The 27,049-nt window shown below is 35.3% G+C and overlaps 1 protein-coding gene across 5 annotated transcripts in view; it reads left to right on the forward strand.

Moving 5' to 3' along the window:
• Positions 1–27,049, forward strand: part of DDX46 (DEAD-box helicase 46) — a 77,306-nt gene that overhangs the window by 23,131 nt on the left and 27,126 nt on the right. For all 5 annotated transcript variants that reach the window (XM_079145333.1, XM_079145331.1, XM_079145332.1 and 2 more), the window contains 6 exons: positions 1,206–1,288; positions 13,049–13,213; positions 13,967–14,129; positions 22,778–22,971; positions 25,030–25,167; positions 25,439–25,588. In XM_079145333.1, the coding sequence (XP_079001459.1) occupies positions 1,206–1,288; positions 13,049–13,213; positions 13,967–14,129; positions 22,778–22,971; positions 25,030–25,167; positions 25,439–25,588 (893 nt within the window). The remainder of the gene's footprint in view (positions 1–1,205; positions 1,289–13,048; positions 13,214–13,966; positions 14,130–22,777; positions 22,972–25,029; positions 25,168–25,438; positions 25,589–27,049) is intronic.

Below are 27,049 nucleotides of genomic sequence, written 5' to 3' on the forward strand. Positions count from 1 at the left end.
CTTAAACCATCAAAGGTAGGTAATTTAATGCTGTTCCCAACCTTGCAAAACTAATTGGGGCTGCAAATGTTAGTGTGAAATACTTAAATATTAGGAAGTACTTATTTTGGCTCATTTCTATTTTTTGATGAAAATGTTTTCAAAGGTTTCCATAGTGTTCAGTGTATACATAATAGGATAATAAAAGCTGAGTAATGCATGTTTCTAATAGCATTCTGCTTGAATTTCTGTATGAACTTAATTCTAATTCTACATGAAGTTGGCAAAGTGACGTTGAAATTGTTTGATAAGTCATTGTGCTTGTTTAGCATATGAAAAGTTTTGGGATGAATGCTGATTAAATAATCCCTTGTTTTTTCTCAATGCTGCATTAATTAAATCTCCTGAAATTCATCTTGATTAATTTTACCTTTTTCCTTTATCTGTCCTTTTTGGTTTATCTTTAATAACTATTTTATATGTGTTTTGCCAGGTGATTGATTCAACATTTGATAGCAATGCTTATATTAAAGTCTTTCGAAAGAGATTCCTGTATATTTACCATTCACTGGTTAAGAAACCAGGAATCTACTGGTTTAAATACAATTATAGTTATATCTTTGTATAGAAAAATGTATTTATATAATGTATTTTGTATTTAAAGTTTTTGTGTAATATATTAGTTACTTATGACATTAAATAGCTTCTCATTAATGATTTGACCTGCCCATTTAAGGAACTTCTAACTATATGGAAGTAGATGATAAAGTAAGATTAAGAGAAATTTTCTGCGTCTGAAGTAGTTAGCACTGGAACTTGCTTTCCACACATACGCTGTAATCTCTAATATGTTTTTTTCTAGGTGATGCTGTCAAATAATGGCTGATGTGGCTCGATGCTTCATCTCAGTCTTAGTTTTATGATGTGTTTTGGAGAGGGCTGTTTTCTGAATTTTACAGGTTCTTCAGGCCCTATGATGGTATGCAAGAGACGAGTTTGACAAAATAAAGGGCCTCATATACCCATTGTCAGAAAGTATTTGTCACTAGATTAAGATATTGTAGACCAAAATTTCTTTTCACTGTTTAAAAATACCTAACCTACCCCTCTGGTTAAGTCAGGCATTTTAGTTCCCTTTACAGTTTTTTAAGTTCTTGGTGGTCATAAAATGAATTGGGACTGATTTTTAGTTTTTCTTTTTGTTTTTATTTTTCTTCTCATCTTAGGTCGGGTCACAAATCTTCGAAGAGTGACTTATGTTGTTTTGGATGAAGCAGATAGAATGTTTGACATGGGTTTTGAGCCACAGGTAATTGTTAAGTTTCTTAAATGTTTTGAAATGTAATTATAACTGTGTAACTGCCATAAGAATGAAATATTTATGTGGTTTCTGAAATTCACACACATTTCTGTTGCCTGGAAATATTAGGGACACATGGAATTGAAATAGATATTTATGTTTCAAATTACTTATAAAACTTGCGCAGGCAGTATTTGTGTAACTTTTCCTTAGAAATCTAAAATCATCTTTAGTCAAACCAGAATTAGAAAATGGATAGAACTGGAGACTGTCATGCTAAGTAAAATAAGCCAGTCCCAAAAACAAAGTTTGAATGTTCTCTCTGGTATGTGGATGCTAAAACAATAAGTGGGGGGAGGGTAGAATAGAGGTTAATTGGATTAGACAAAGGGTAATGAAGGGAAGGGAGGGGAGATGGGAAGAGTAAAGACCAGAGAATAAATTGGACATAACTTTTCTATGTTCATATATGAGTACACCACCAGTGTAACTTTACGTCATGTTCAACCACAAGAATGGAATCCTAGAGTAAGTTATACTCCATGTACATATAACAAGTAAAACATTCTATAGTCATGTATATCTAAAAAGAAAAAATACAAAAACTAGAATTAGAGTACTAACCTTAAACTTTCATATTTTCTAGTTGTTATTGTCTTCCCAAATTGTTTTAATTGCTGCTTTTAACTACCCTTATGATCTAGGTAGCATGTGATATTTACATTTTCCAAACATAAAAACTTAGGTGCAAAGCATTGTCCAGGTTAGGTTTTTTTTGGGGGGAGTACCAGGGGTACTCAACCACTGAGCCATATCCCCATCCCTACTTTGTATTTTATTTAGAGACAGGTCTCACTGAATTCCTTAGTGCCTAGCTTTTTGCTGAGGCTGGCTTTGAACTTGAGATCTTCCTGCCTCAGCCTGCTGAGCTGTTGGGATTATAGGCATGCACCACTTCACCTGGCCAGCTTAGGTTTTTATATATCTCTTATATGCAGTTTGCTTAAATGCAAAATTTCAGTGATAGAAATTTATAAAAACTTTTTTTTAGAGGGAAGGGGTGCTAGATTTTGAATCCAGGGCCTTGTACACGCTAGTCAAATACTCTGCCACTGAGCTATACCCCCAGCCTTAGAAACACATTTTTGAAAGGTAGTAGAAATTTAAGAAGAGCAATGTGAGTCGTCATATTTTTTTAATAAAAATTTATAATCTCAGACTGCAGTAACATATATCTCCAGTATGTTGTTTCTAGGTACTATACACAGAAAAGAGCATACCATATTTTTCTCCTATCAACTTATTCCTTTTCAATCGTTGAAAAATATTTGAAACTTATATTTAAGCATTTTATTTTCCACAAATTTTCTTAAATTAGCAAAAAGCACACAAGTGCCATTTAGTCTCTCCTCCTAAACCTACTTACATTCTTTTCTCTAATACATGCCACACCTTAAAATCAGTGGATGAACCAGAAAAAAAAATTTGTGGGTGGGGGGGGGTCTGTTTTTTTATATTGGAGATAGATCTGAGGAGCACTTTACCACTCAGCTATACCCCTAGTCTCCCCCTTTTAAATTTTTGTTTTATTTAAAAATAATTTTTTTCATACATGTATATAGGGTAATAATGTCTGTCTCAAGCTACCACCCTTCCACTCCTAGCCCTTTTTATTTTTTATTTTGAGACAGAGCCTTGCAAAGTTGCTGAGGCTGGCCTCAAACTTGCAGTCCTTCTGCTTCAGTCTCCAGGTATCTGAGTGTGTAGGCATACATCACTGTGCCTACCTAACCAACGAACTCTTGAAAAAGACAATTAAAGAAAATACTCTTCATGGGTCACAGTGGCACGTGCCTGTAATCCCAGCCTCTGGAGAAGCTAAGGCAGGAGGATCCCAACAAGATTAGCCTCAGCAGCTTTGTAGGACTCTCGGCAACTTAAGGACACCCTATCAATATCACTTTTGCTGTTTTAAAAATATCCTATTATCTTCTATCTCCTTTCACACTCATAGGCTAACATTTAATAAGTCCTACCTCTTAAATTGCAAAATTAGCAATTTTCATTGATTCATACTCTTCAGACTCTAAGTAATTGTCATATGCTTATTTTAAAGATCCTCTAAAAGTTTAACCCATTAATCACAAAAATGGTCCCTGTGATGTTAATATGTATTTTGAAGCCAGGTGTATAATTCCAACAGCTCGGGAGGCTGAGGCAGGAGGGTCACAAGTTGGAGGCCAGCCTAAGCAACTTAGTGAGATTGTCTCAAAATAAAAATAAAAGGGGCTGAGGAAGTAGCTTAATGGTTAAGCACCCCTGGGTTCAATCCCTAGTACCAAAAAGAAACACAGTATATATTTTGATAAAAATTTCCTCTGGCTGAGATCCAGAAAGTCAAAGGTCAAATATTTTCTCTGATATGCATTAGCTAGTCCAAAATAAAGGAAAAAAGAAGAGAATAGCCTTTGTGGGGGAGAGATTCTATTAAAATAGAAGAAAGATCAGATCAGTGAAGTAGAGGAAGGGAATTGAAGGAGAGGGAGGAGGGACGGGGTAAGGGAAGAACAGTGGAATGAATCTGACCTAACTTTCCTGTATACATATATTCATGTACCACAGTGCAACTCACCATTATTAGCCACAAGACATTAATTAATAAAACAAAACAAAACTATAAATAAATAGCAGAAAGATCAGTAGAGGGAAGCAAACAGAGTGAGGGAAAAAGGGAGGTAAAGGAGAAATGCTGGGGACTGAATTAGAGCAAATTATGTTCTGTGCCTTTATAATTATATCAGAGTAAATCCTAATGTATAACTTAACCAATTTAAAAAATTCACATATTAAGAAAAAAGAAATTGTCCTGACTGGACTTGCAGGATGTGGGGACACCCACCTGTAACCCCATCTCAGGAGGTTGAGGTAGGAGGATCTCAGATTTTCTTAAAAAAATCACATTATCTGACCTGTTTTTGTCAGGGTTCATTGTGCTGTTTTTCTAAATAGCTGTCATCTGGTGAACTTCATCATTATGAGGGTTCCCTTTGTTTCTCCTTTGTGTTGGGAGTCCCAACATTCTGTATCCTAAGAGTTAAATCTTTTCTTTATTAATTCATTTTAAAAGATTTGTTCTGCTTATAGGTTTAGAGTCTCCAAATTGATTTTCTCTATGTTTTGGTCTGTGAGCTTAGAGGCTTTCTGTGGTAATCCCTTGTTACCTACCTACATTAAAGGGGTGGGGAATTGGTGACCTCAAAAGTAATTTCAAAGCTTGTGCTAGAATGAGACCCAATGACTTTGAGGTTCACTGTAGTAATCTGGTAGTGTTTTGTAGTTAGAGACCTTTCAAGGTTAGCATTTTCTGCCTATCATCTTGAGCTGGGCAGTTTTCCCCAGAGAAGTCTTAGCCAAGCTTGCCTGGAGTGGAGTCTGCTAGTTCTGAGACTGGGAAAGAAGACTTGGGGGAGAGTTGGGATTTCTTACATTTCCTTCTAAGAGTTTTATAATTTTAGGTCTTATCTTTAGGTCTTTAATCCATTTTGAGTTAATTTTTTACATGTTGCTAGTTTCATGTTCAGTTTCATTCCAGCATGTGGATATCCAGTTTTCCCTTACTTGAAAGTTTTATCTTTGCCTCCTTGAGTGGTTTTGAAACTCTGGTCAAAAATCATTTGAGGGCCAGGCGTGATGTTGCATCACTGTAATCCCAGCAATGGGAGACTGAGGCAGGAGGATCACAAGTCTGAAACTAGCTTCAGCAATTTAGCAAGGCCCTAGGCAATGTGGGGAGACCCTGTCTCAAAATAAAAAGGGCCGTGGATGCAGCTCAGTGGTTAAGCGCCCTGGGTTCAGTTCCTGGTATCTCCCCCCCACACCAAAAAAAAAAAAAAAAACCACTTGATCATATATGCAAGCCTTTATTTTGGGGTTTTCTCTTGTATTCTGTTGGTTTATATGTGTTTCTTCATGTTAGTACTACACTTGTTTTGATTACTGTAAGTTTGTAACAAGTTTTAAAATTGGGAAAGTTGAGTTTTCTAGCTTTCTTTTTATTTTTGTACCAAGGATTGAACCCAAGGGGGCTCAACCACTGAGCCATAACCCCTGTCCTTTTTATTTTTCGAGACAAGATCTCACTTAGTTAGTTGCTTAGGATCTTGCTAAATTGCGGAGGCTGGCTTTGAACTTGTGATCCTCCTTCCTCAATCTCCCAAGCTATTGGATTACAGGTGTACACCACTGTGCCAGGCTCCAGCTTTGTACTTTTTTAAGGTTGTTTTGGTTCTCAGGTTCCCTTTATTATCCCAATGGTAGGATGAGGTAGCTAGCTAGCTTTCTTTTCTCTCTTTTTCTTGTGTATATTGGTGCTAGGAATTGAACCTGGTCTCTCATGTGCAGACATTCTTTCAGTGAGTAACATCCTCAGTCTGTGTTTTTATATTTCTGTAAAAAATGTCATTAGGATTTTAATAGGTATTGCATTGAATCAGTAGATTTCTTTGGGTAGTATTAACATCTTGGCAATGTTGTCTTCCAATTTGTGAACATGGAGTGTATTTCCACTTATTTATGTCTTTATTTTAGCAATATTTTGTAGTTTTCATCTTAAAAGTCTGTTTTTATTTCCCCCCTGAACTGGGGATTGAACCCAGGGGTTCTTAACCACTGAGCCACATCCCCAGTCCTTTTTTTTTTATATTTTATTTTGAGACAGGGTCTCACTAAATTGCTTTGGGCCTCACTAAATTGCTAAGGCTAGCTTTAAACTCACAATTCTCCTGCCTCGGCCTCTTGAGCCATTGGGATTATAGGTGTGTACCACCTCACCCAGCTCATCTTAAATCTTTACCTCCTGGGTTAAATTAATACCTAAGTATTTTATTCTCTCTCTCATTTTTTTGTTCTTTGTGGTGCTGGGGATGAAACCTAGGACTTCATACATGCCAGGTACTTTTCCACTGAGCTATATCCCCCAACTCCATTTTCTTTCTTTTTAAAATTCTTTCAGATGTTATTGTAGATAGTATTTTTTTTATAATTTCCTTTTCAAATTATTTATTTTTAGTGTATAGATTTGCAAATGATTTTTGTGGGTTGACTGTGTGCCTTGCTACTTGCTGAACTCATTTTTTAGTGAAATCTTTATGGTTTTCTACATTTAAGATTAATTATAAACAGATAGTTTTAATTCTTCCTTTCCAATTTGGTTGCCTTTATTTTTCTTGGCTATCTCCTCTGCCTGGAACTCCTGTCCTAGTTCTATGTTAAATAGAAGTGGTGAGAATGGGCATACTTGCTGTGTACTTGGATCTTAACTTTCAGTTTTTCTCCATTAAATATGATGTTGTAGGTTTTTCATATGAGTTTTCTTTTGTTGAGGTGCTTCCATACTACTACTAGTTTATTGAGTGTTTTTAGCCTGAAAAGGTGTTGTATTTTGTCAAATGTTTTTACTGCATCAATTGAAAGGATCATGTGATTTTATTCCCTCCTAACATTCTTGTTAACATGATATATATTAACATTAGTTGTTTTTTGTATCTTGAACTATCCTTGCATTCCAGAAATAAATATCACTTGATTGTGGTGTGTGATCCTTTTAATATGCTGCCAAATTCAGTTTGTTTTTATTTTGTTGAAGATTTTTGCAGTAGTGTTCATAAAGGTATTGGTGTATAGTAGTATGCTTGTCTGGCTTTGGTGTCAGGGTAATGCTAGCTTCGTAGAATGATTTAGGAAGTGTTCTTTACTTTTTTGGAAAAGTTTGAGAATAAATCGTATTAGTTCTTTTAATTTTCGGTAGAATTCACTAGCAAAGCTATAAGGTCCAGAGCTTTTATTTTATGGGAAGATATTTTTGCTTAGCAGCTCATTCTCCTTAGTAGTTGTAGCTATTCAGATCTTGTTTGTTCAGTCTTGGTAGGTTTTGTGTTTCTGGGAATTTGTCCATATCGTTGAGGTTATTCAGTTTGTTGATATATAATTATTTGTAGTACACTTTTATAATCTAATTTTTGTAGACTCTGTCATGTCCCCACTTTGATTTCTGATTTTAGTAATTTTAACCTCTCTCTTCTAACGGTTTGTCAGTTTTGTTTCAAAGAACCATCTTTTTTGGTTTCATTGATTTTTTTTTTTTTTTCTCTTTTTTTCTATTCTATTCTGTTCTCTAATTCACCGATCTCTCCTCTTAAACTTTTTTTTTTTTAAACTGCTCTTTATTATTTTCTTCCTTTATGCTAGCTTTGGGTTTAGTTTGTTCTTTTTTCTAGGTATTTAAGTTGCAAAATTATCTTATTGGTTTGGTATGTTCCCCCCCCCCACCCCTTCTTGAGACATGCTGTCACTGTGTTGACCAGATTGGTATCCAGCTCCTGGGATAAAGTGACACTTCTGCCTCAGCCTCCCAAGTAGTGCCTACAGGCAAGCATCATCATGCCTGGCTGTTTTTCTTTTTTTGGTCCTGGATTGAACTCATGGATGCTTTGCCACTCAGCTACATCTCTCATATCTTTTTTATTTTTTATATTGAAACAGGGTCTGTGTCTTGCTGGGGGTCTCAGTAAATTGCTAAGACTGACCTGGAATTTGGCAATCTTCCTGACTTAATTTTCCAGATCCCTGGTTTACAGACATGCACCACCTCACCCAGCCTGTTGTTTTTTAATCTAAGCATTTATAGCTGCAAATTTCTTCTTTCGGGGCTGAGTGTATAGCTCAGTGGTAGAGCATGCACGTTATATCCCCAGCACCCCTAACCCCCAAACTTGCCCCTTATGCATTGCTTTTGCTAGGTCCCATAATTTTTGGTATGTTGGATTTTCCTTTTCATTTATCACATTTTCTCATTCCTCTTGTGATTCAAGAATGTGTTTAATTTCCACAAATTTGTGAATTCTCCAGTTTTACTTCTGCTAGTGAGTTCTAATATCCCATTGTGATCGCAGAATGTACTTTGATACATATTGTATCCTAGAGACATACTATGCCGCTGAACTTCACCCCCTCTTTTAAAATCTATTGAGATTTAATTTGGCCTAACATATTATCTTGGGAAATACCCATGTGTACTTGAGAATGGGTATGCTTTTTTAAATATAGTATTCAGTATATGCCTGTTAGACTAGTGGCTTATTGTATTAAGTCCAATTTCCTTTTATATCCTTTCTATTTGTTAGTTTACATAAATGTGTCATGTTGAATCTTCTAGCTATATCAGACCTTTTATTAATATACTATCCTTTGTCTGTGGTAACCTTTTTTCATTTAGTCTATTTTTTCTCATATTAACACAGCCACCTCTGAAATATTTTTTATTTTCAGTTGCATTCAGTTTGCATTTTAAATCTAAGATATCTTGTAGACAGCATATTGTTGGATCATATTTTTATGCATTTTATGTCTTATGATTAGAGTTTAATCCAACTACATTTAAAGTAATTTGTAATAAGAAAGGGCTTTAATTTTACTGTTTGTTTTTTATGTGCCTTATAGTTGTTCGTCTTTCATTACATGTATTACTGTCTTTTATCTTTCGTTGATTTTTGGTAGTGAAATATTTAAATTCTTTTCTCATTTCCTTTTGTGTATAATCTAATTTATTTTCTTTGTGGTTTCCATGAGGATAATACCGAACATCCTAGAATTATAACACTGATTTTAATTTGTATCAGCTTAACATCAATAACATAAAAAATACCTGCTTTAGCTGGGGATATAGCTCAGTTGGTAGAGTGCTTGCCTTGCAAGCACAGGGCTCTGGGTTCAAATCCCCAGCACCACAAAAAAAAAAAAAAAAAAAAAAAAAACCAGGAAAAAGGAAACCTGCTTTATAACTCCATCCCCACCTATTACAGTTGATGATGTCACTATATTACAGTTGATGCCATTAAATTACATTGTGTGCTTCAAAACATAAGCTAATAGTTCTATTCAATGCATTAGTCTCTTAAATTATATAGAAAACAATGTTACAAAGTGAAGTTACATAGTACTAGCTTTTAGATTAATAAATTTACAATATGTTCTTCTTTTTATGAAGAAAACAAAAAATGTAGTTACAAAAAATTGTTAAGATAATACTAATGGCCAGGTGTTATGGTGCACATGGGAGAATGAGGCAGGAGAATGGTAAGTTTGAGGCCAGCCTCAGCAATTTAGTGAGGCCTAGAAACTTTGTGAGACCCTGTCTCAAAATAAAAAATAAAAAAGACTGGGGATGTAGCTCAGTGGTAAAGCACCCCTGGGTTCAATCCCCAGTTCCCCTGCCAAAAAATATAATACTAGTATTCCTAGCTAGCTGCCTGCATACTTCCCTTTTTTGAGTTCTTTAGTTCTTCATTTGCCTGAAAGTTATTGTCCCGTGTTTTTTCATTTTACCTTGAGGACTTCCTTGTGCATTTCTTGCAAGGCAGACCTGGTGGTCATGAACTCCCTCAGCTTTTGTTTATTTGGGAGTGTTTTAATTTTTGTGTTGTTTGTCCTGACTTCTCTCCAAAGTTTCTGGTGAGAAATTTACTGATACTTCTGTTGAAGTTTACTTGTATGTAACAAGTTCCTTCTTTCTTGTTGCTTTCAAGATTAGCTGTCTTTGTCTTTAGAAAGTTTGATTATGATGTTTCTTTTCTTTCATCCTTTCTTTCCTTCTATTTCTCCCTCCCTCCCTTCTTTCCTTTTCCTCTTCCTCTTCCTTTCCTATTTGAGCCTGAATGATGCTATGTTGCCCAAGCTGGCCTCCAACTGGTGGATTCAGGTGATCTTCACTCCTCAGCCTCTTGAGTGGTTGGGACTATGGGCTTGAGCCACTGAGCCTGTTTGTTGGGTGTGTCTTTCAAAGTACAATTTTGCTACCTACAGGATTCTTGGTTGACAATATTTTCTTTCAACACTTTGAAATTATCTGTCCACTGACTTCTTGCAAAGTTTCTGGTGAGAAATCTACTGATAATTTGTTGAAGTTCACTTACAGGTGACAAGCTCCTTTTTTCTTGTTGCTTTCAAAATTTTCTGTCTTTGTCTTCAGAAAGTTTGATTATGGTATATCTTAGTGAGTGTCTTTCTGAGTTCCTTTTACTTAGACTTCAGTTAACTTTATGAATGTTTAAAGTCATGTCTTTCATTAAATTTGGAAGTTTTTGTTTTTAATTTATTTATTATTTAAAAAAATTTTAGTTGTCTTTATTTAATTTATTTATTTATATGTGGTGCTGAGAATTGAACCCAGTGCCTCACACATGCCGGGCAAGTGCTCTACCACTGAGACATAACCCCTGCCCCTGTAATTTGTTTTTTATACGACTAGGGATTTATCCCTAGGGCACTGTACTACTGAGCTACATTTCCAGCCCCTTTTCACTTTGACACATGGTCTTGCTGAGTTGCCTAGGGTGTTCTCCGACTTTTTATCCTCCTGCCTCAGCCTCCTGAGTCGTTGGCATTATAGGCAAGTATCACTGTGTTTGGCAAATTTGGGAAGATATTTCAGGCATTATTTTTCAAATTTTTTTTTCTGCCTTTCTATCTCGTTTCTTTTGGGGCACCCATAATGTATGTATTGGTCAGCTTGATGGTGTCCCAGGGGTTCCATGTGTTCTCCCTTTTCTTAAATCTTTTTTTTTGTTCTGCTTCTCAGATTTAATTCTTTCCATTATCCTGTTTTCAAGTTCATTGATGCATTCTTCTGCATTCAGATCTGCCTAGATGACTAGTAAATTTTTCATCCATTGTACTTTATAGCTTCTTTTTGTTTTCTTTTAGGTTCTTCTTTTTTTGATGTTTGCATTTTGTTCATGCATTGGTTTCTTGATTTTTCTCTTTATCTTCCTGCAGTTTTTTTTTTTTTTTTTTTTGGTGTGTGTATCTGTGTGTGTACGTGTGTGTATCTGTGTGGTACTGGGGACTAAACCCAGGGGTGCTCTGACTGAGCTACATCCCCAGTCCTTTTTAAACTTTATTCTGAGACAGTTTTTGTCTTACTAAATTGCTCTGACTGGCTTTGAACTTGTGATCTTCCTGCCTCTGCCTTCTGTGTCACTGGGATTATAGGAATGCATTACCATGAGTAGCTCCTATAGTTTTTTGTTTTTTGTTTTTTTTTAATTACTTCTAAGACAGTTGTTTTAAAGTTTTTATCTAGTAGATCTGCCACTGGGTCATCTCCATGGGTAGTTTCTGTTGATTAATTTTTTTCCTTTGGTCTGTACTTTCCTGTTTGTGTATCTTGCAAGATTTTGTTGAAAACTGGACATTTGAAACTAATAATATGGTAACTCTAGCAATCAGATTTTTCTCCCTCCCTAGGGTTTACTTTTTTTTTTTTTTTTTTTTTTTTGTTATATTCTATATTTGTGCCAAGGGTTAGACTGAGGCATAAACTTAAGGTCTTCTCGTGTCTTCTCTGCACTTGTACCTTCTCCTGAGTATATGTGGTCATTTTTTAATTTTCTCTGTGTATTTGGTTGGTTTTGAATGTCCTAGTCTTTTTATTTATTTTTTTTTTTTTTTTTTTTTTTTTTTTGCAATAGGGTTTCATTTTGCCCAGGCTAATCTTGAATTCCTGGGCTCAAGTCCTTCCTGAATATCTGGGACTACAGGCATGCCCTGCTATGCTGACTGAATGTCCTAATCTTGTTTTATTCATTTATTTATTTTTATATATTCTAATCTTTAATGTTTGGGTGCTAAAGGGGGAAAAGGAGAACAATGAAAGGAAGAAAAAGTGGGTCTTGAACTTTAAAATCTCCTGGAATTCACTTCAGCTGTAAGGGGAGGATCTCACAGCAGTTGGAGGGGATGGGTGGAACAACAGAAATTGCCTCTTTGTTTCTACCTTAGTGATGTAAAGTAGCTGGCAGAGCACATATCCTTGATTTTTGGCAACTCTGGATTCCAAAAAGCTATGTGTAGTCTGCTCCAGGAACATATTCAGGGGACCTGTGTGCAGTGGGGCAGGGGGCATAAGATACAACTACTACTGTGCTTAAAGCTAAAAATATCCATAGTTTACCTTCCAAACCCTCCCCTGGAAGTTGTAAACTTTCAGAACTCAAAAAACCAGTACAGATTCTGCCATTGAAGTAGTTGTCGAGAAAGAGAGAGAGAGAAAGATTCTTGGTGCATCCACTCTGCCATCTTTTCTTTTTGTGTGTGTGTGTATGTGTGTGTGTGTGTTTGAAACTGAGGGTTGAACCCAGGGGTACTTTACCACTAAGCTACATCCCCAGTTCTTTTAATTTTTTAAAATGTTGGGACAGGGTTTCACTCAAGTTGCTGAGGCTGGCTTCAAACTTAAGATCCTCCTGCCTCTGCCTCCTCTCTCTGGGATTACAGGTGTGTGCCACTACGGATGGCTTTTGTGTGTGTGTGTGTATTTGTTGCACTTAGAACAGTGCCTGATACTTGAGTGCTCAATAAAAATGGGTTAAATAAATGAAGGAAAATGGTGATAACTGTAAGTATTAGTTACATCCTAGATATAGTTTGAAGATGAGACTAACTGAATTTGTTAATGGATTATGATGAGATGAGTGACAGAGAGAGTTTATAGATGACATCTAGACTTTCGACCTAAGTGTGCAGTTGTCATTTCTTGAGATGGTTCAATGGAGAACATCAAATTAGGGGAATAAAGTGAACTGTGATATTCTAAGATAACAAGTTTAAAAGTAACTGAAATAGTTGGTCTCAAAAGTTTCTTCTACTTGACTTTAACATTGTATGAGCTTTGGAAACTACACTTAACCATATTTATTTGTGTTGTTTTCTCAGGTCATGCGCATTGTGGATAATGTCCGTCCTGATCGACAGACGGTTATGTTTTCAGCTACTTTCCCAAGAGCTATGGAGGCTTTGGCTCGCAGAATCCTGAGTAAGCCCATTGAAGTACAGGTTGGAGGCAGAAGTGTGGTTTGCTCGGATGTGGAGCAACAAGTGGTGGGTACTATCTTAGGAAATCCCTAGTTTCTTTGATGTTTAGGCAGCATTTGTGATCTTTTTAGAATCATCGTTTGTGAGCTGGATAGTTTCTAAAATTTTGCCAGGTTATTTGATTATGTGGAACTCACTATTTAAACTGCTCTTTTTATTTTCTTTCTCCAGAAATGGGAGACTGGTAAAATAGAAATGTAACACACCTATCTTAATCTTTGATTACTTATGAAGTTAAGAGATGAGTAAACACATGATTGCTTGCTTGTATTTGCAAACCTGTTACTCCATGAAGATTTAGAATTTCTTTCTTTTTTTTTTATTGCTACCAGGGATTGAACTCAGGCACTCAACCACTGAGCCACATCCCCAAACCTATTTTGTATTTGTTTTAGAGACGTGGTCTCACTGAGTTGCTTAGTGCCTTGGTTTTGTTGAGACTGGCTTTAAACTCACAATCCTCCTGTCTCATCTTCTTGTCTCAGCCTCCCGAGCTGCTGAGATTATAGGTGTGCACCTTCGCTCCAGGCTAATTCCTTTTTTTTTTTTTTTTTTTTTTTTTTTTTTTTTTTTTTTTTTTTTAATTTTTAATTTAACTTACTTGTTTTCCAGTTAAAATCAACATTTTTCTAGCTCTTCCTTAAAATATAGAAAGGTATTATTTTGTATTTATTCATCACAAACTAAATGAGTATTTCTGTCTAAAGGAAGTATTTTACATTTTTACTCCAATAAGTTGGTGCAATTTGGTGTTTTTAGATTGTGATTGAAGAAGAAAAGAAATTCTTGAAGTTACTTGAGCTTCTAGGCCATTATCAAGAATCAGGATCTGTCATTATATTTGTGGATAAACAGGAGCATGCTGATGGTCTATTGAAGGATTTAATGAGAGCATCTTACCCTTGCATGTCTCTTCATGGAGGTAATGTTTAATTCTACTCACACATGGTTTTAAATACTTAACTTGCCAAGCAGTGTGCTGTTTTCTGAATAATAATATTTGCTTTGTTCTCTGTAATTTAGAATTAAATTTTATATTATGTATTTCCATTTTTACTCATAGAAGCTTTCTGAGATCAACAATCAGAAAAAGTAAATGAGACAGGCATACATTGGATTTTTGTGTGACTTTAGGTATAACTTCAGCATTGTTATGTATACATGGGGCTTAGAACACATGTGGAACAGGTACAGTTTTAATTACCCTCAATTAGGTATTCTGACTATATAGTTTTGTATTGTACTACTTTGGAATTTAGAGGCAATAGTCATTTATTTTCTTATAATTCTGCAATTTGGGCAGAATGTACATCTAGTTTGTGTTTCATGGCTTTGTAGCTCATTTGGGTCTTGAATAAGGGGCTTGGGATCTACTTTCAATTTGCCTCACTTACATGGCTGGCAAGTTGGCACTGGCTGTTAACTGGGAGATTAGTCAAGCTATTGGCCAGGTGTTCTTTTGGCCTGTTAGGTTTTATAAAGCCCAAGAGGCAAGAAGCACAAGCTGGCAGGCCAGTAAGGACAGTCCTGGGAATTAACAGAGCTTTTACTTCTTCCATATACTGTAGGTCAAAATAGTTCCAAGACTGGTCCAAATTTAGGGGGATGGAGATATAGACTTCACCTCTTAACAAGAGAGTATCTTACCACATGCAGAAGATCATGTGGGCAGGAGATACTTGTGCTGTCATCTTTGGAATAGTCTACCATACCTGGCTTCCTATGGGATAAAATTAAATGGGCTTGTATTCATTTAACTTTGTAAAAGCATTTGTTTTATTTATTTGCTCTACTGGGGATTGAACCCAAGACCTTATGTATGCTAGGTAAGCACTCTACCTCTGAACTATATCACCAACATGGCTAGTTAACTTTTAATGTTTGAAAATGAGTTATATTTTCCTTTTTTAAAAAGATTATGGTGAATATACATTACATAAAATTTACCATTTATTTATTGGTACTGGGGATGGAACCCAGGGACGCTCAACCCCTGAGCCACATCCCCAGCCTTTTTTAAAAATATTTTATTTAGAGATAGAGTTTCACTAAATTGCTTAGGGCCTTGGTAAGTTGCTGAACTGGCTTTGAACTTTGAATCCTCCTGCCTCAGCCTCCTGAGTCACTGGGATTACAGGCCATGTTCCACTGTGCCTGGCTCAGATTTCCTTTTAAGACTAAATAATATTCCATTATGTTTATATACCACATTTTCTTTATTCATCTGTTGATAGAGACCTGAGTCTCCTTTTGGCTATTAGGTATGTTGACACTGAATGTGGTGTACAGGTATCCTCTTATGTCTTCAGTTCCTTTGGATGTATGCCTAGGAATGGAATTCCTTGGTCATATGGTAAGTCTGTGTTTAAATTTCTGAGAAATTTTTAAATTGAGTTCCATAATGATGCTACCATTTGATATTCCTACCAGCAGTGTACTGGCGTTCCAGTCTCTCTACATCTTGGCCAACACTTGTTGTCTTCGTTTTTTTGGCAGGGTGGGGGAACTGGGAATTGAACTCAGGGACACTTGGCCACTGAGCTACATCCCCAGTGCATTTTTAATATTTTATTTAGGGATGGGTTCTCGCTGAGTTGCTTAGTGCCTTGCTTCTCTGAGGCTGGCTTTGAACTCGCAGTCCTCTTGCCTCAGCCTCCTGAGCTGGTATTTTAGGTGTACAACACTATTCCCTGCTGTTTTCCATTTTTTTGATAATAGCCATACCAGTGGGCATTATGGCATATCTCATGATTTTGATTTGTACTTCTCTAAGAAGAAGTGATGTTAAACATCTTTTTTATGTCATGGCTATTTGTATATCTTATTTGGAAAAATGTATATTTGAGGCCTTTATCCACTGTTTAATTGACTTGTTTTGGTTTTTGCTATATTCTGTATGATAATGTGTTACCAGCTGTATGATTTGCAGATGCTTTCTCCCATTCTGAGAATTTTTTTCTCTTTGGATACAGTCTCCTGAGTACCAAAGTTTTATATTTTGAATCAGTTTACTTTTCCTTTTGTATCTGTACCTTTGTTGTCATATCAAAGAAATCATTGCCAAATCCAAGATTATGAAAATTTTACCCTTTGTTTTTCTTCTAAAAGTTTTATAGTTTCAGCTCACATATTTAGAACTTGGAGGGATTTTTCTGTCCTTTTTTTCTTTTATTTGAAATCAAGCCAAGCTGGTCTTGAACTTCTGGGCTCAAGTTATCCTCCTACTTCAGCCTCCCAAATGACTGGAAATATGGTGCCATTATACCCAACTTGATACATTTTTATTTAATTTTTGTATATGGTGTAAGAAGGGGTCCAAGCTTTTGCATCTGGCTACTTGGTACCCTGTTAATTAATTGACTGTGTTTGTGAGGATTTGCTTCTGGACTCTGTGTTCATTTCCATTGGTTTATATGTCTGTTATGTCTTGTATGCCAAGGCCTTTCATTATAATTTGATCTTTTTTGCATTTACTTATTTTAAAGAGCAGTTTTAGTTTCATAGCAAAGTTGAGCAGAACTTTGGGTTGAGAACTTAGGGTTCTCACATGTCTCCACCCCTCCCCCAGCCTTCCTCACTATTAAAATCCTTACTTGAGAATGGTACCATTGTTAAAAAATCAACAAACCTGGGACTGGAGTTGTAGCTCAGTGGTAGAGTACTTGCCTAGCATGCATGAGTCACTGGGTTTGATTCTCAGCATCACATATAAATGGTGCACATGCTTGTAATCCCAGTGGCTTGGGAGGCTGAGACAGGAAGATCATGAGTTCAAAGCCAGCCTCAGCAACGGCAAGCACTAAGCAACTGAGTGCGACCCTATCTCTAAATAAAATACAAAATAGGACTGGGCATGTGACTCAGTGGTTGAGGGCCTCTGAGTTCAATCCCTAGTACCCAAAAAATAAATAAATAAAGGACCATGGACAACTAAAAAAAAACCAAAACAAAAATTAAAAAAATCAACAAACCTACACTGATATATCATTGTCATACAAAGTCCATAGTCCATTAGGGTTTACTGTTGATGGTGTACATTCTATTGAGTTGACAAATTTATATTGATTTTTGTCCATCATTACAGTATCATGCAATATAGTTTCACTGGTCTAAAAATCCTTCATCACACTCTCCCCTTAACATTGGCAATTCTAGTCTATTCACTTTCTTCATACTTTTACTTTTTCTAGATAGAAAGCACTACATTTATTTTTTAAATTAGTCTCAAATAACTAGTGTAATTAATATTGATGCATATAACTTTAATTTTTGCCATACTGGCATCCTTGTCTTAATTTTTTTTTTCTATTTGCAGCAAAGATTCTAGTCCAGAATTTTGTTGTTTCATACATTTGAAACATGGGCTTAGGTTTCTCACCCATGACAATTTTCTTTCTGCTGCTTGTTATTCTGTACTTTTAAATTTTAAATGTTTTGATTAAAACTGGTTTGTCCTTGTATGTTTTGTGCCTCGAAATTAGTTCTTCCATTTTGCACATAAAAGAATGATATGTTAGGTGAGATAGTTTTATCACATCACTTCTTAGTTGTGATTGTTCTGAATCTTTATGAAGGAAAAGTAGAAGTTTTGATTTGATTATATCTTCTTACTAAACTCTGTTCATGTACAAGTAAATAAAGTCCTAGTTGATTTAGATGTTTATAAATGTAGAAATTATTTTAAGACCCTTAAAGAAGTGGTAGAGGTGTAAACATGAAATTTCTAATGTGCAGATGGAATTTTATATATATTACATAAGTGTGCTGGCAATATTGAGAAGTGTGGGTGTTCACATATCTGAAATGCATGTTTTTTGTTGTTGTTTTTACCTTTGTAGAAGAAAGAAATAACAAACATCAAAACATGTGGTCCGTCTTCCAAGGATTATTAGAATTGTTAAAGATGCTGATGACTTTGGAATGTGACTAAACAAGAGAGAATATATTGAATATGTTCATTTGTGAGGATGCAGACTATATTTTTATTCTTTCTTTCAAGACTGAGCTCCATAAAGAGCCAGCTTATTTGATAAAACTAGCATTTAATGACTTAATAGCTCTTTATTTCTGCTTATTCTGTATAATGAAGAGTAAGCTTAAATATATAGGACTGTCTTCTGCAGAACTGCCTGTAGTTGCTCAGGTCTAGAGGGGGAGGGGTAAGTGGTGGGAGATAATAGGAGTGTGCATTGTGTGTTCTACCCACTGTTAGCCTTCTTAACTGGAGAAAAATTTCTCAGTACCACAGTCAAAACATTTCACGGTTGCTTGACTTTTTCATTAAGAGATTTGTCAGAACAAGACAATTGTAGTTTATGAACAAATTACATGAAGAACATGTGGTTCTTGATACTATATTTTTTACTTATCACATGCCAACACTCACTTAAAGTGGATTTAAAAATGAAAGAAAATATCTGAAAATATTTTGATTAAACCATGACTGAAAATTCTATTTTGTCAGTCATCTATTTCTTCAATTTTGCATTAACATTGAATAATTAAGCTTCTTCTTTAAAGCATCCTTGCATGTAATATGGTAAATTAAATTTGGAAAGCATTCCAGTGGTTTCTGCCTCTTCATAATTATGGTGTACAAGAACAGAGACTCTAGAGGGCAGAATGCTTCTTTGAGGTGTTTGACATGCACGATTAGTATTTTTTTGTTTTTTACAAATAACAAAATATGTACTTAACTGCCTTAAATTGTGAGAAAATTTTATTGTTTCCACAACAGGAAATCCCAAAGCCAGATGATTCCAGATTGTACCATATGAGTGGGTTCAGCATCACCAATGTTTAGTTTCTACACTGCCACCTTAGACTGTGCTTAGTCTTTTGAGTACAAGTTGTACATTTTGAATCCTAGTTTACTTTTCATATTGTGTATGTATTTGTTGTCTTATCAAAGAAATCATTGCCAAATCCAAGGTTATGAAAATTTTATCCTTTGTTTTTCTTCTAAAAGTTTTATGGTTTTAGCTCATGTGTTTGGAAGTTGGAGGGGTTTTTTTTGGTCCTTTTTTTCTTTTTTTCCTTGTTTTGAGATCAACCCAGGCTGATCATGACAGCAGGAAGGCTGCACAAGTGCAGTCGTCACTTCCAGGGAAAGCAAGTTTAAAGAAGAGACTATTTCCATGTATGTATATGTTACACAGAGACACACACACTTTTTTTTTTTGCTTTTGTCAGTACTGGGGATTGAACCCAGGGGGCACTACCATGGAGCTAAATCCCCAGCCCTTTTTTATTTTTTATTTTGAGACAGGATTTTGCTAAGTTGCCCAGGCTGGCCTCAAACTTGGAATCCTCTTGCGTCAGTCTCCCAAGTTGCTAGGATTATAGACACAAGCCAACATACCTAACTCTCCTAATTTTTAATTACCAAAATTTTCAAACATAGAAAAATCTGGGAAAAAAAAATACGGTAAACACCCTTATGTCTAACAGTAGTTTCTCACCGTTAACCTCTGTGTGTGTATATATGTGTTCTTCTGGTATTCAAACCTGCTAGGCAAACTCTCTATCACTGAAACACATCTCCAGCCTTATAGTTAACATTTAAAAAAAAAAAAAAACAAAACTCTATCACATCTTTAGCTATCCATTCATTTTTATTAATAAAACTCATCAAATTTTATTAATATGTATTAATTTTATTAATATATTTGTAGCATCAGTTCAGCAGTTCTACTTCAATAGTATATCATTAACACTATTTCAAAATTGTTTTCAAAAAATATATATGTATGTATATATAATACATACATATATATATATATATAGGCTGGACTTATGGCTCAGTGGTAGAGTGCTTGGCTACAGTGTGTGAGGCACTGGGTTTGATCCTCAGCACCACATAAAAAATAAACAAATATAAAGTTATTGTGTCCATCTACAACTAAAATATTTTTAAAAGTAAAACTGTATGTGAAATATAGTGAAATGTATGGATCTTAAGTGTATGAATTTAATGAATTTTCATCAGTGCACATAATTTGTGAAATGCAAAGCCTATTAAGATATAACCTCAGAAGTTTCTCTCTGTTAATCCCTCTTCCTGCCAACAAGAGTCAACCACTTTAAACTTTTTTTTTCATATAGATTAGTTTTATCTGTTTTAGAGTTTCAGACATGGAATCATACAGTATATGTACTGTTACTTTTATGAGGTAGCACATGCTTTTTAAGATTTGTCCATGTTGTTGCATGTGTCCGTTCTTTTTTCTTATTGCTAAATAATATTATAGTTATTTCTTCAGGACACCTGGGCTGTTACTTGGATTTTGTCTGCTTTAACCACCCCAAAGAACACACCATAATTAGCATACAGAACTTTTCCATTACCCCACAAAACTCTCTCATCTTGTTCCTATAAAGATTTGTACCCTCTGGCAACCCTTGTAGCCTTTTTGTTTGTTTTGTGTGGGTTTTTTGTTTCATTTTCTTTTGTTTGCTGTGGCTGGAGGTACTGCTATTTTCTTTTTTTTTCTAAGTAGTATCAGTACATATCCTTTTTGCAGTTGGTTTTTCTTTTTCTTTTCTTTTTTCTTCTTTTTTTTTTTTTTGTGGTACTGGGGATTGAACTCAGGGCCTTGTGCTTGCAAGGCAAGCACTCTACCGGCTGAGCTATCTCCCCAGCCCCAAGTTAGTTTTTATTTACTCAACATAATAACTGAGATTCATCTAAGTTGTTGCCTACCTCATTTTGTTTATTGCCGTATTTGTTTATTTTGTATTCATTGTTTGGCTGTACCACTTCTTGTTCATCCATTTAAGGACATTTTGGTTGGTTCTAGATTTTAAAATTAAATGGGGCCGCTGTTAAATATTCAAGTAAAAGTTTTATGTGAATCTAGATAACCAACGATGGAATTCCTGGATCATATAGTAAATGTATCTATGGCCGGGCTCAGTGGTGCACACCTGTATTCCCAGTAGCTCTGGAGGCTGAGACAGGAGGACTAAGAATTCAAAGCCAGCCTTAGTAATGGCAAGGTGCTAAGCAACTCAGTGAGACCCTGTCTCTAAATAAAATACAAAATAGGGCTGGGGATGTGGCTTAGTGATTGAGTGCCCCCCACAAAAAAAATGTATCTATGAATGATTTCCTTTGTGTGTGTGTGTGTGTTTGTTTTTTTCCGGTGCTGGGGATTGAACCCAGGGCCTTGTGCTTACGAGGCAAGCACTCTACGACTGAGCTATATCCCTAGCCCTGTGTGTGTTCTTTTGTTCATTTAGCTTCTAGAATCTACATTTATGTCTTGTACCTAATTTGGGAAATTCATGACTTGTTATTTCTTCATTTTTTTTCCTGCCGTTCTCTCCTCTTTTTTGTTCCTCCAATTTTGTATGTTTTACCTTTTAAAATGATTTCACATGTGATTTATTCAGTCTTTTTTTAGCCTCTCTCACTTTGTAATTGAGATTGGGTAATTTTTTTCCTCTATCTTTAGGTCCACTGACTATTTTTGGTTTTCTTCATCATTTTTAATCTATAGGCAGTTAAGTCCTTCTGATGAGGATATTTTGTTATTATATTTTATAAATTTATTTTAGTTGTTGATGGACCTTTATTTTTGTTTATTTTTATGTGTGGTGCTGAGAATCGAACCCTGTGCCTCACACATGCTAGGCGGGTGCTCTACCACTGAGCCACAACACCAGCCTCAATTGTTATTTTATGGTGCTAGGAATCAAGACCAGGACCTCATGCATGATAGGGAAGTGCTCTACCACTAAGCTATTACCCTGTACACACACACACACACACACACACACACACACACACACACATTGTATTTGTATATTTATATATATATATATTTTTTTTTTTTTTTTTTTTTTTTTTTTTAATGTATTGCTGAGGATTGAACCTAGTCCCTTGCACATGCGAGGCAGGTGCTCTACCACTGAGCTACAACCCCAGCCCCAGTGAATATATTTTTGATTCTCTTGTATTGTGTGTGTGTGTGTGTGTGTGTGTGTGTGTGTGTGTGTGTGTGTGAGAGAGAGAGAGAGAGAGAGAGAGAGAGAGAGAGAGAGAGAAACACGCTGGGTATTGAACCAAGGGCCTCATGCATGTATTTTGTTAGTTCTAAACTTTCCAGTGGGTTCTCTTATATTGTTTTTCTGATTAGATTTTTGAGACATTCATTATGAGCATTAAAAACTCTTTGATCATTGTTGTTATAGGTACTTCAAAAAAATCCGTTAAATATAGCATCTGCATTATTTTGATGTCAGTCTCTAATGATTGTCTTTTCTCTTGATTTTGTTTTCTGTTTTTCTATTTGTATGTCTAGTAATTTTGTTTATACACTGGACTTTGTGAATAATACATTGTAGAGATTCTGAATTCTTACGTGTTCCTGAAGTCTCCGCCTCACTGCATCCCAAACAGCCTCTCAAGTTGCTGGGGTTACAGGTGTGCATAACCACACCCAGCTCATCATGGAATTGTTTTAGTCTGTTGATTTATTCTTTCATCCACATTTAGATTCTTTCTCTGTCAAAGGGAATGGGAGATTTAATTTGAACACGTTCTATAGCTCTTCTCTTTACTTGCAGGTATTGATCAATATGACAGAGACAGCATTATAAATGACTTTAAGAATGGGACCTGCAAACTTCTTGTGGCTACTTCTGTTGCTGCCCGAGGTCTAGATGTGAAACATTTGATTCTTGTAGTAAATTACAGCTGCCCCAATCATTATGAAGATTATGTACACAGAGCAGGACGGACTGGAAGAGCAGGCAACAAAGTAAAAGGAATTTTTTTAATACTTCATTTCTTCTATATTACAATATAGGTGTTTCTTTAGTGTTTTAAGGAGTTACTAACAGGAGTTATGGCAACAGTTTAAAAATCCTTGATTATCACAGTGTGGGGAATGGATGAGGTTAATCACTTACATATATGTATGTAATATATGTTATTACATATATATGTGTGTGTATATATATATATACATATATATATGTGTGTGTATATATATATATATATATATATATGCCTAAGTCTTGTTGAAATGATGAGATACCTAGATATTGTTAACAGTTTTGTCTCCTTTTAGTTTTTTTCACCCTTGTCTAACTAACAATTTGTATATGCACATACGTAAGTATATAGTATGGGATGTTTCATGGCCCTTTCTTTAAAAAACATGAGATTATAAATAAACCTATCCACATACACATCACACATAGATATATATGTTTGTCTTCCCCCTGCCCTTTTTTTTTTTTTTAAACTGGGCTAGGGATCAAATCTAGTGCCTTGTGCATGTTAGGGAAGTGCTCTGTCACTGAGCTACATTCCCAACCTTGTTACTTGCTTTTTTGACTCACTGTATTCTGGTAACAGTGTGACCATAAGTCATTCTTTTTGAAGGCATCAGAATATTGTTATTGGAGACATTGATTTTGACATATTTGACTTTGCAACTTTGGACATTGCATAATGGAGTAACACTACTGTTAATTGTAGTAGCTTACATTTATGGTATACTTATGTGCCAGGCAGTATCCTAAATTCTTTACATATATCATCTCATTTCATTCTCCAAACTTCTCTTTGAGGTAGATAATGACTTCATTTTATAGATGCAAAATTATGGCTCATAAAACTTAAGTCACTTGCCCAAGATTTCATAGCTCATAAGCTGTAATGACATTTATTCTTTTAAAAACCTGAGATATTTTGGGAACTTGGTAAACTTTCTATTAAAGATCAAGTACTAAAAACTCTAGCCTTTTGGGGGCCAAATTCAGTCTCTTTTACGTTCTTTTTAATTTCTTCCTGTGGTCATGGGTCAAATGTGTTGACTAGATATTTCTAAAGTAAAGTCTTAAACCATGCCTTTATAGGTTACTGTTGGAGGCAGTGTATTTGTGAAGATGACCACCTGAATATAGTCTACTACTCTTCTACTTCCACTCCAGTCTTTCTCGCCTACACCAAATGCTGATGGAGGCATGAGAAGCCCTGGGCTTTAGAGAATCTCATGGAGATCATAGAACTGTTTTGTTTTGCAAAATAGTTATAAAAATGAATAAATATATGTAAACAACTAATTTGTGTATATAATGAAATGTGTTATACACACATACACGTTTTTATCTTTCTTTTTTCTTTTGCAGTACTGGTAATTGAACCCACAGTCACTTTACCACTGAGCTACATGCCCAGCCCTTTTTATTTTATTCTGTATTTTGAGACAGGGGTCTTGCTAAATTGCTGAAGTTAGCCTCAACTAGTTAGTTGCTGTCTTCCTGCCTCAGACTTTCTGGTCTCTGGGATTACTAGCATGAGCTGCTGCGCCTAGCCTCTTTAGTCTTAAAGGAATATACAGAATGCTGTGTCCTAGGAAGTTAAAATGGGTTGAAGTGGTATAGCAGGTAGTAAAAAGATGATATTAAGCAAAAAAGAGAAAAATAAAATGTTATATTAAAGAAAATTAATATGGTAATTCTATTATATATGTGTCTCAGTTTTTATATTTTTTACTTATTCACAAAGAAATTAGAAATTTTCTTGCTTTATGTATCTTTGGGGACCGGGAGCATTGAGCTTGGGACCTTGCACATTCTAAGCAAGTATTCTACCATTGAACTACACCCAGCCTGCTTATTTTATTTTTAAATGTTGAATGTAGATATTTTCCTTTGAACTATTTAAGAATTTAATAGGACTCTGTGGTCCTTAAAGTTCTTTAGTATTGGTGTCAGTCTCAGTATTCATTAGGTGGTTCATATTTTATCTTTTAATAAGTAGGATTTGTCTTACTAATGTCTAATTTTACTTCTTCATTATTCATCAGGGATATGCCTATACTTTTATCACAGAAGATCAAGCTCGCTATGCTGGTGACATAATTAAAGCTCTTGAATTGTCAGGGACTGCAGTGCCTCCTGATCTAGAGAAACTTTGGAGTGATTTCAAAGATCAACAGAAAGCTGTGAGTTTTTTTAACTTGTGTTTCTTTTATGCAAATCACAATTGTGAATACTTGATACTTGCACATCTTGATGGAACTGTTTTCATTTATTTATTTTTAAAGAGGAAAAAGTGAAAACAGTCCTTTGGCTTTGTTTGAACTTAGTGTTTTGTGAAGTCCTGTAGAGTTCTTAGTTTTTCTTATAGGCTAGGTGAAGCATTTCTATTACGTTGACATGTACCACCTTAGAAAATATTCAAAATCTCTAATTTTTAAAATTTTTCTCTGAAAGGAAGGAAAAATAATTAAAAAGAGTAGTGGGTTCTCTGGTAAGGGATTCAAATTTGATGAAACCGAACAAGCTTTGGCTAACGAGAGAAAGAAATTACAAAAAGCGGCTCTTGGTCTTCAAGATTCAGATGATGAGGATGCTGCAGTTGATGTAAGTATTATTCTAAGTTTCATTCATGTTAATTAAAGTAATATTCCTTTTGTACAAGAAGTCTGGCTATAGGCTTGTTGAGAAAGCCAGTCCCTAGAAACTGGCATGTACCTTCCCAATATTATTCTCCCTGTGTATATTTGTATTTACTTATTTTCATTTAAAAAAAGATTATATTGTTTTGTAACCTTTTCAACAACAGTTTGTAGAAATATTTCCATTTTAGTAAGTTCACTTATGTTATTCTTAGTGACTTCATAATATTTATTACGTGGATGTTTCAGAATCAAATGAATCAATATATGGATTATTTTCATATATTCACTATTTGGAATATACTATTATAAACTATATTTCACTGTGCATTTTGCATGTTTAACTTTTGCACACCTACCAGATTAACTCTTGAGGATTAGTTAATAAGTAGAATTGCTAGGCCAAAAAGTTTATCTTATTTGGTCTTAAACATTATCAGATTGTCCTCCAGCAAGGGAGTATCAGTTTATCCTCATTGTATTGGTATGAAAGAATGCCTGGCTCCCATACATTTAAAAATATTGTATTCATATTGTTTTTTGATGTTATTGCTGCTGCTATGTTGGTATCAGGTCTTTCTTTGTGGCCCAGACTGGCCTTGAACTCCTGGGCTCATATGGTCCTCCTTCCTCACCCCCCAACCTCACCCCCCCACCCCCAATAGCTGGGATTACAGGTGCATGCTACTGCATCTAGCTACCAATGTTTTTTATTCTTTTCAAATTGGGTAATTATCAAATATCCTTATTGATAGTAATACTCAGCATATATTGAGTGCTACTAAGTAGCACATGTTATACCAAGTGCTTTCCCAGGGATGCTTCATTTACTTCCTCACAGTCAGCATACAAGGTACATACTCTCAAAGGATTTGCCATTTAATAATTGGACAGACTGAGGCTTAGAAAGAAATAACCTTTTCAGGTTTACACAGTTAGTGTTGTTCTTATCAAAGCCTATGTTCTCAGCAGGTTAAAGATTTCACAGAGTAGTTTTAGAACCCCAGTCCTAGGAGCATTAGAAAAGAATATGTCCGTTAATAGTGGAAAATCTGTCTAGTATATACAAATAATGTACATCGAAGGATATGAAAAATTCTTAAGGAAGCCCATTTAATTTGCTTTAACCCTGAAAATTTCCAGTGCATTTGATCATCTAACATTTTTTTTTTTTTTTTTTTTTTTTTTTTTTAGTTAGATTAAACCTTATCTTGCTTTTGGGAATTAGGAATTCAGCTTCATCTTTGCACTGAGGAAATTGAGGCTCTATAAAAGTATTTGGTCCAGGTCTATCCAGGGAAGTAAGCCTAGCCAGGACCAGAACCCTACTCTCCTATTATTACAAGGCCATTTCTCTTTAGTATACCCATTAGCTCAAAATTCAAAAAAGTAAGTGTTTTAGTTATCTTTTACTATGTAAGAGATC

This window comes from Sciurus vulgaris (assembly GCF_902686455.1).
Source record: "Sciurus vulgaris genome assembly, chromosome: 6".
Taxonomy (NCBI): domain Eukaryota; kingdom Metazoa; phylum Chordata; class Mammalia; order Rodentia; family Sciuridae; genus Sciurus; species Sciurus vulgaris.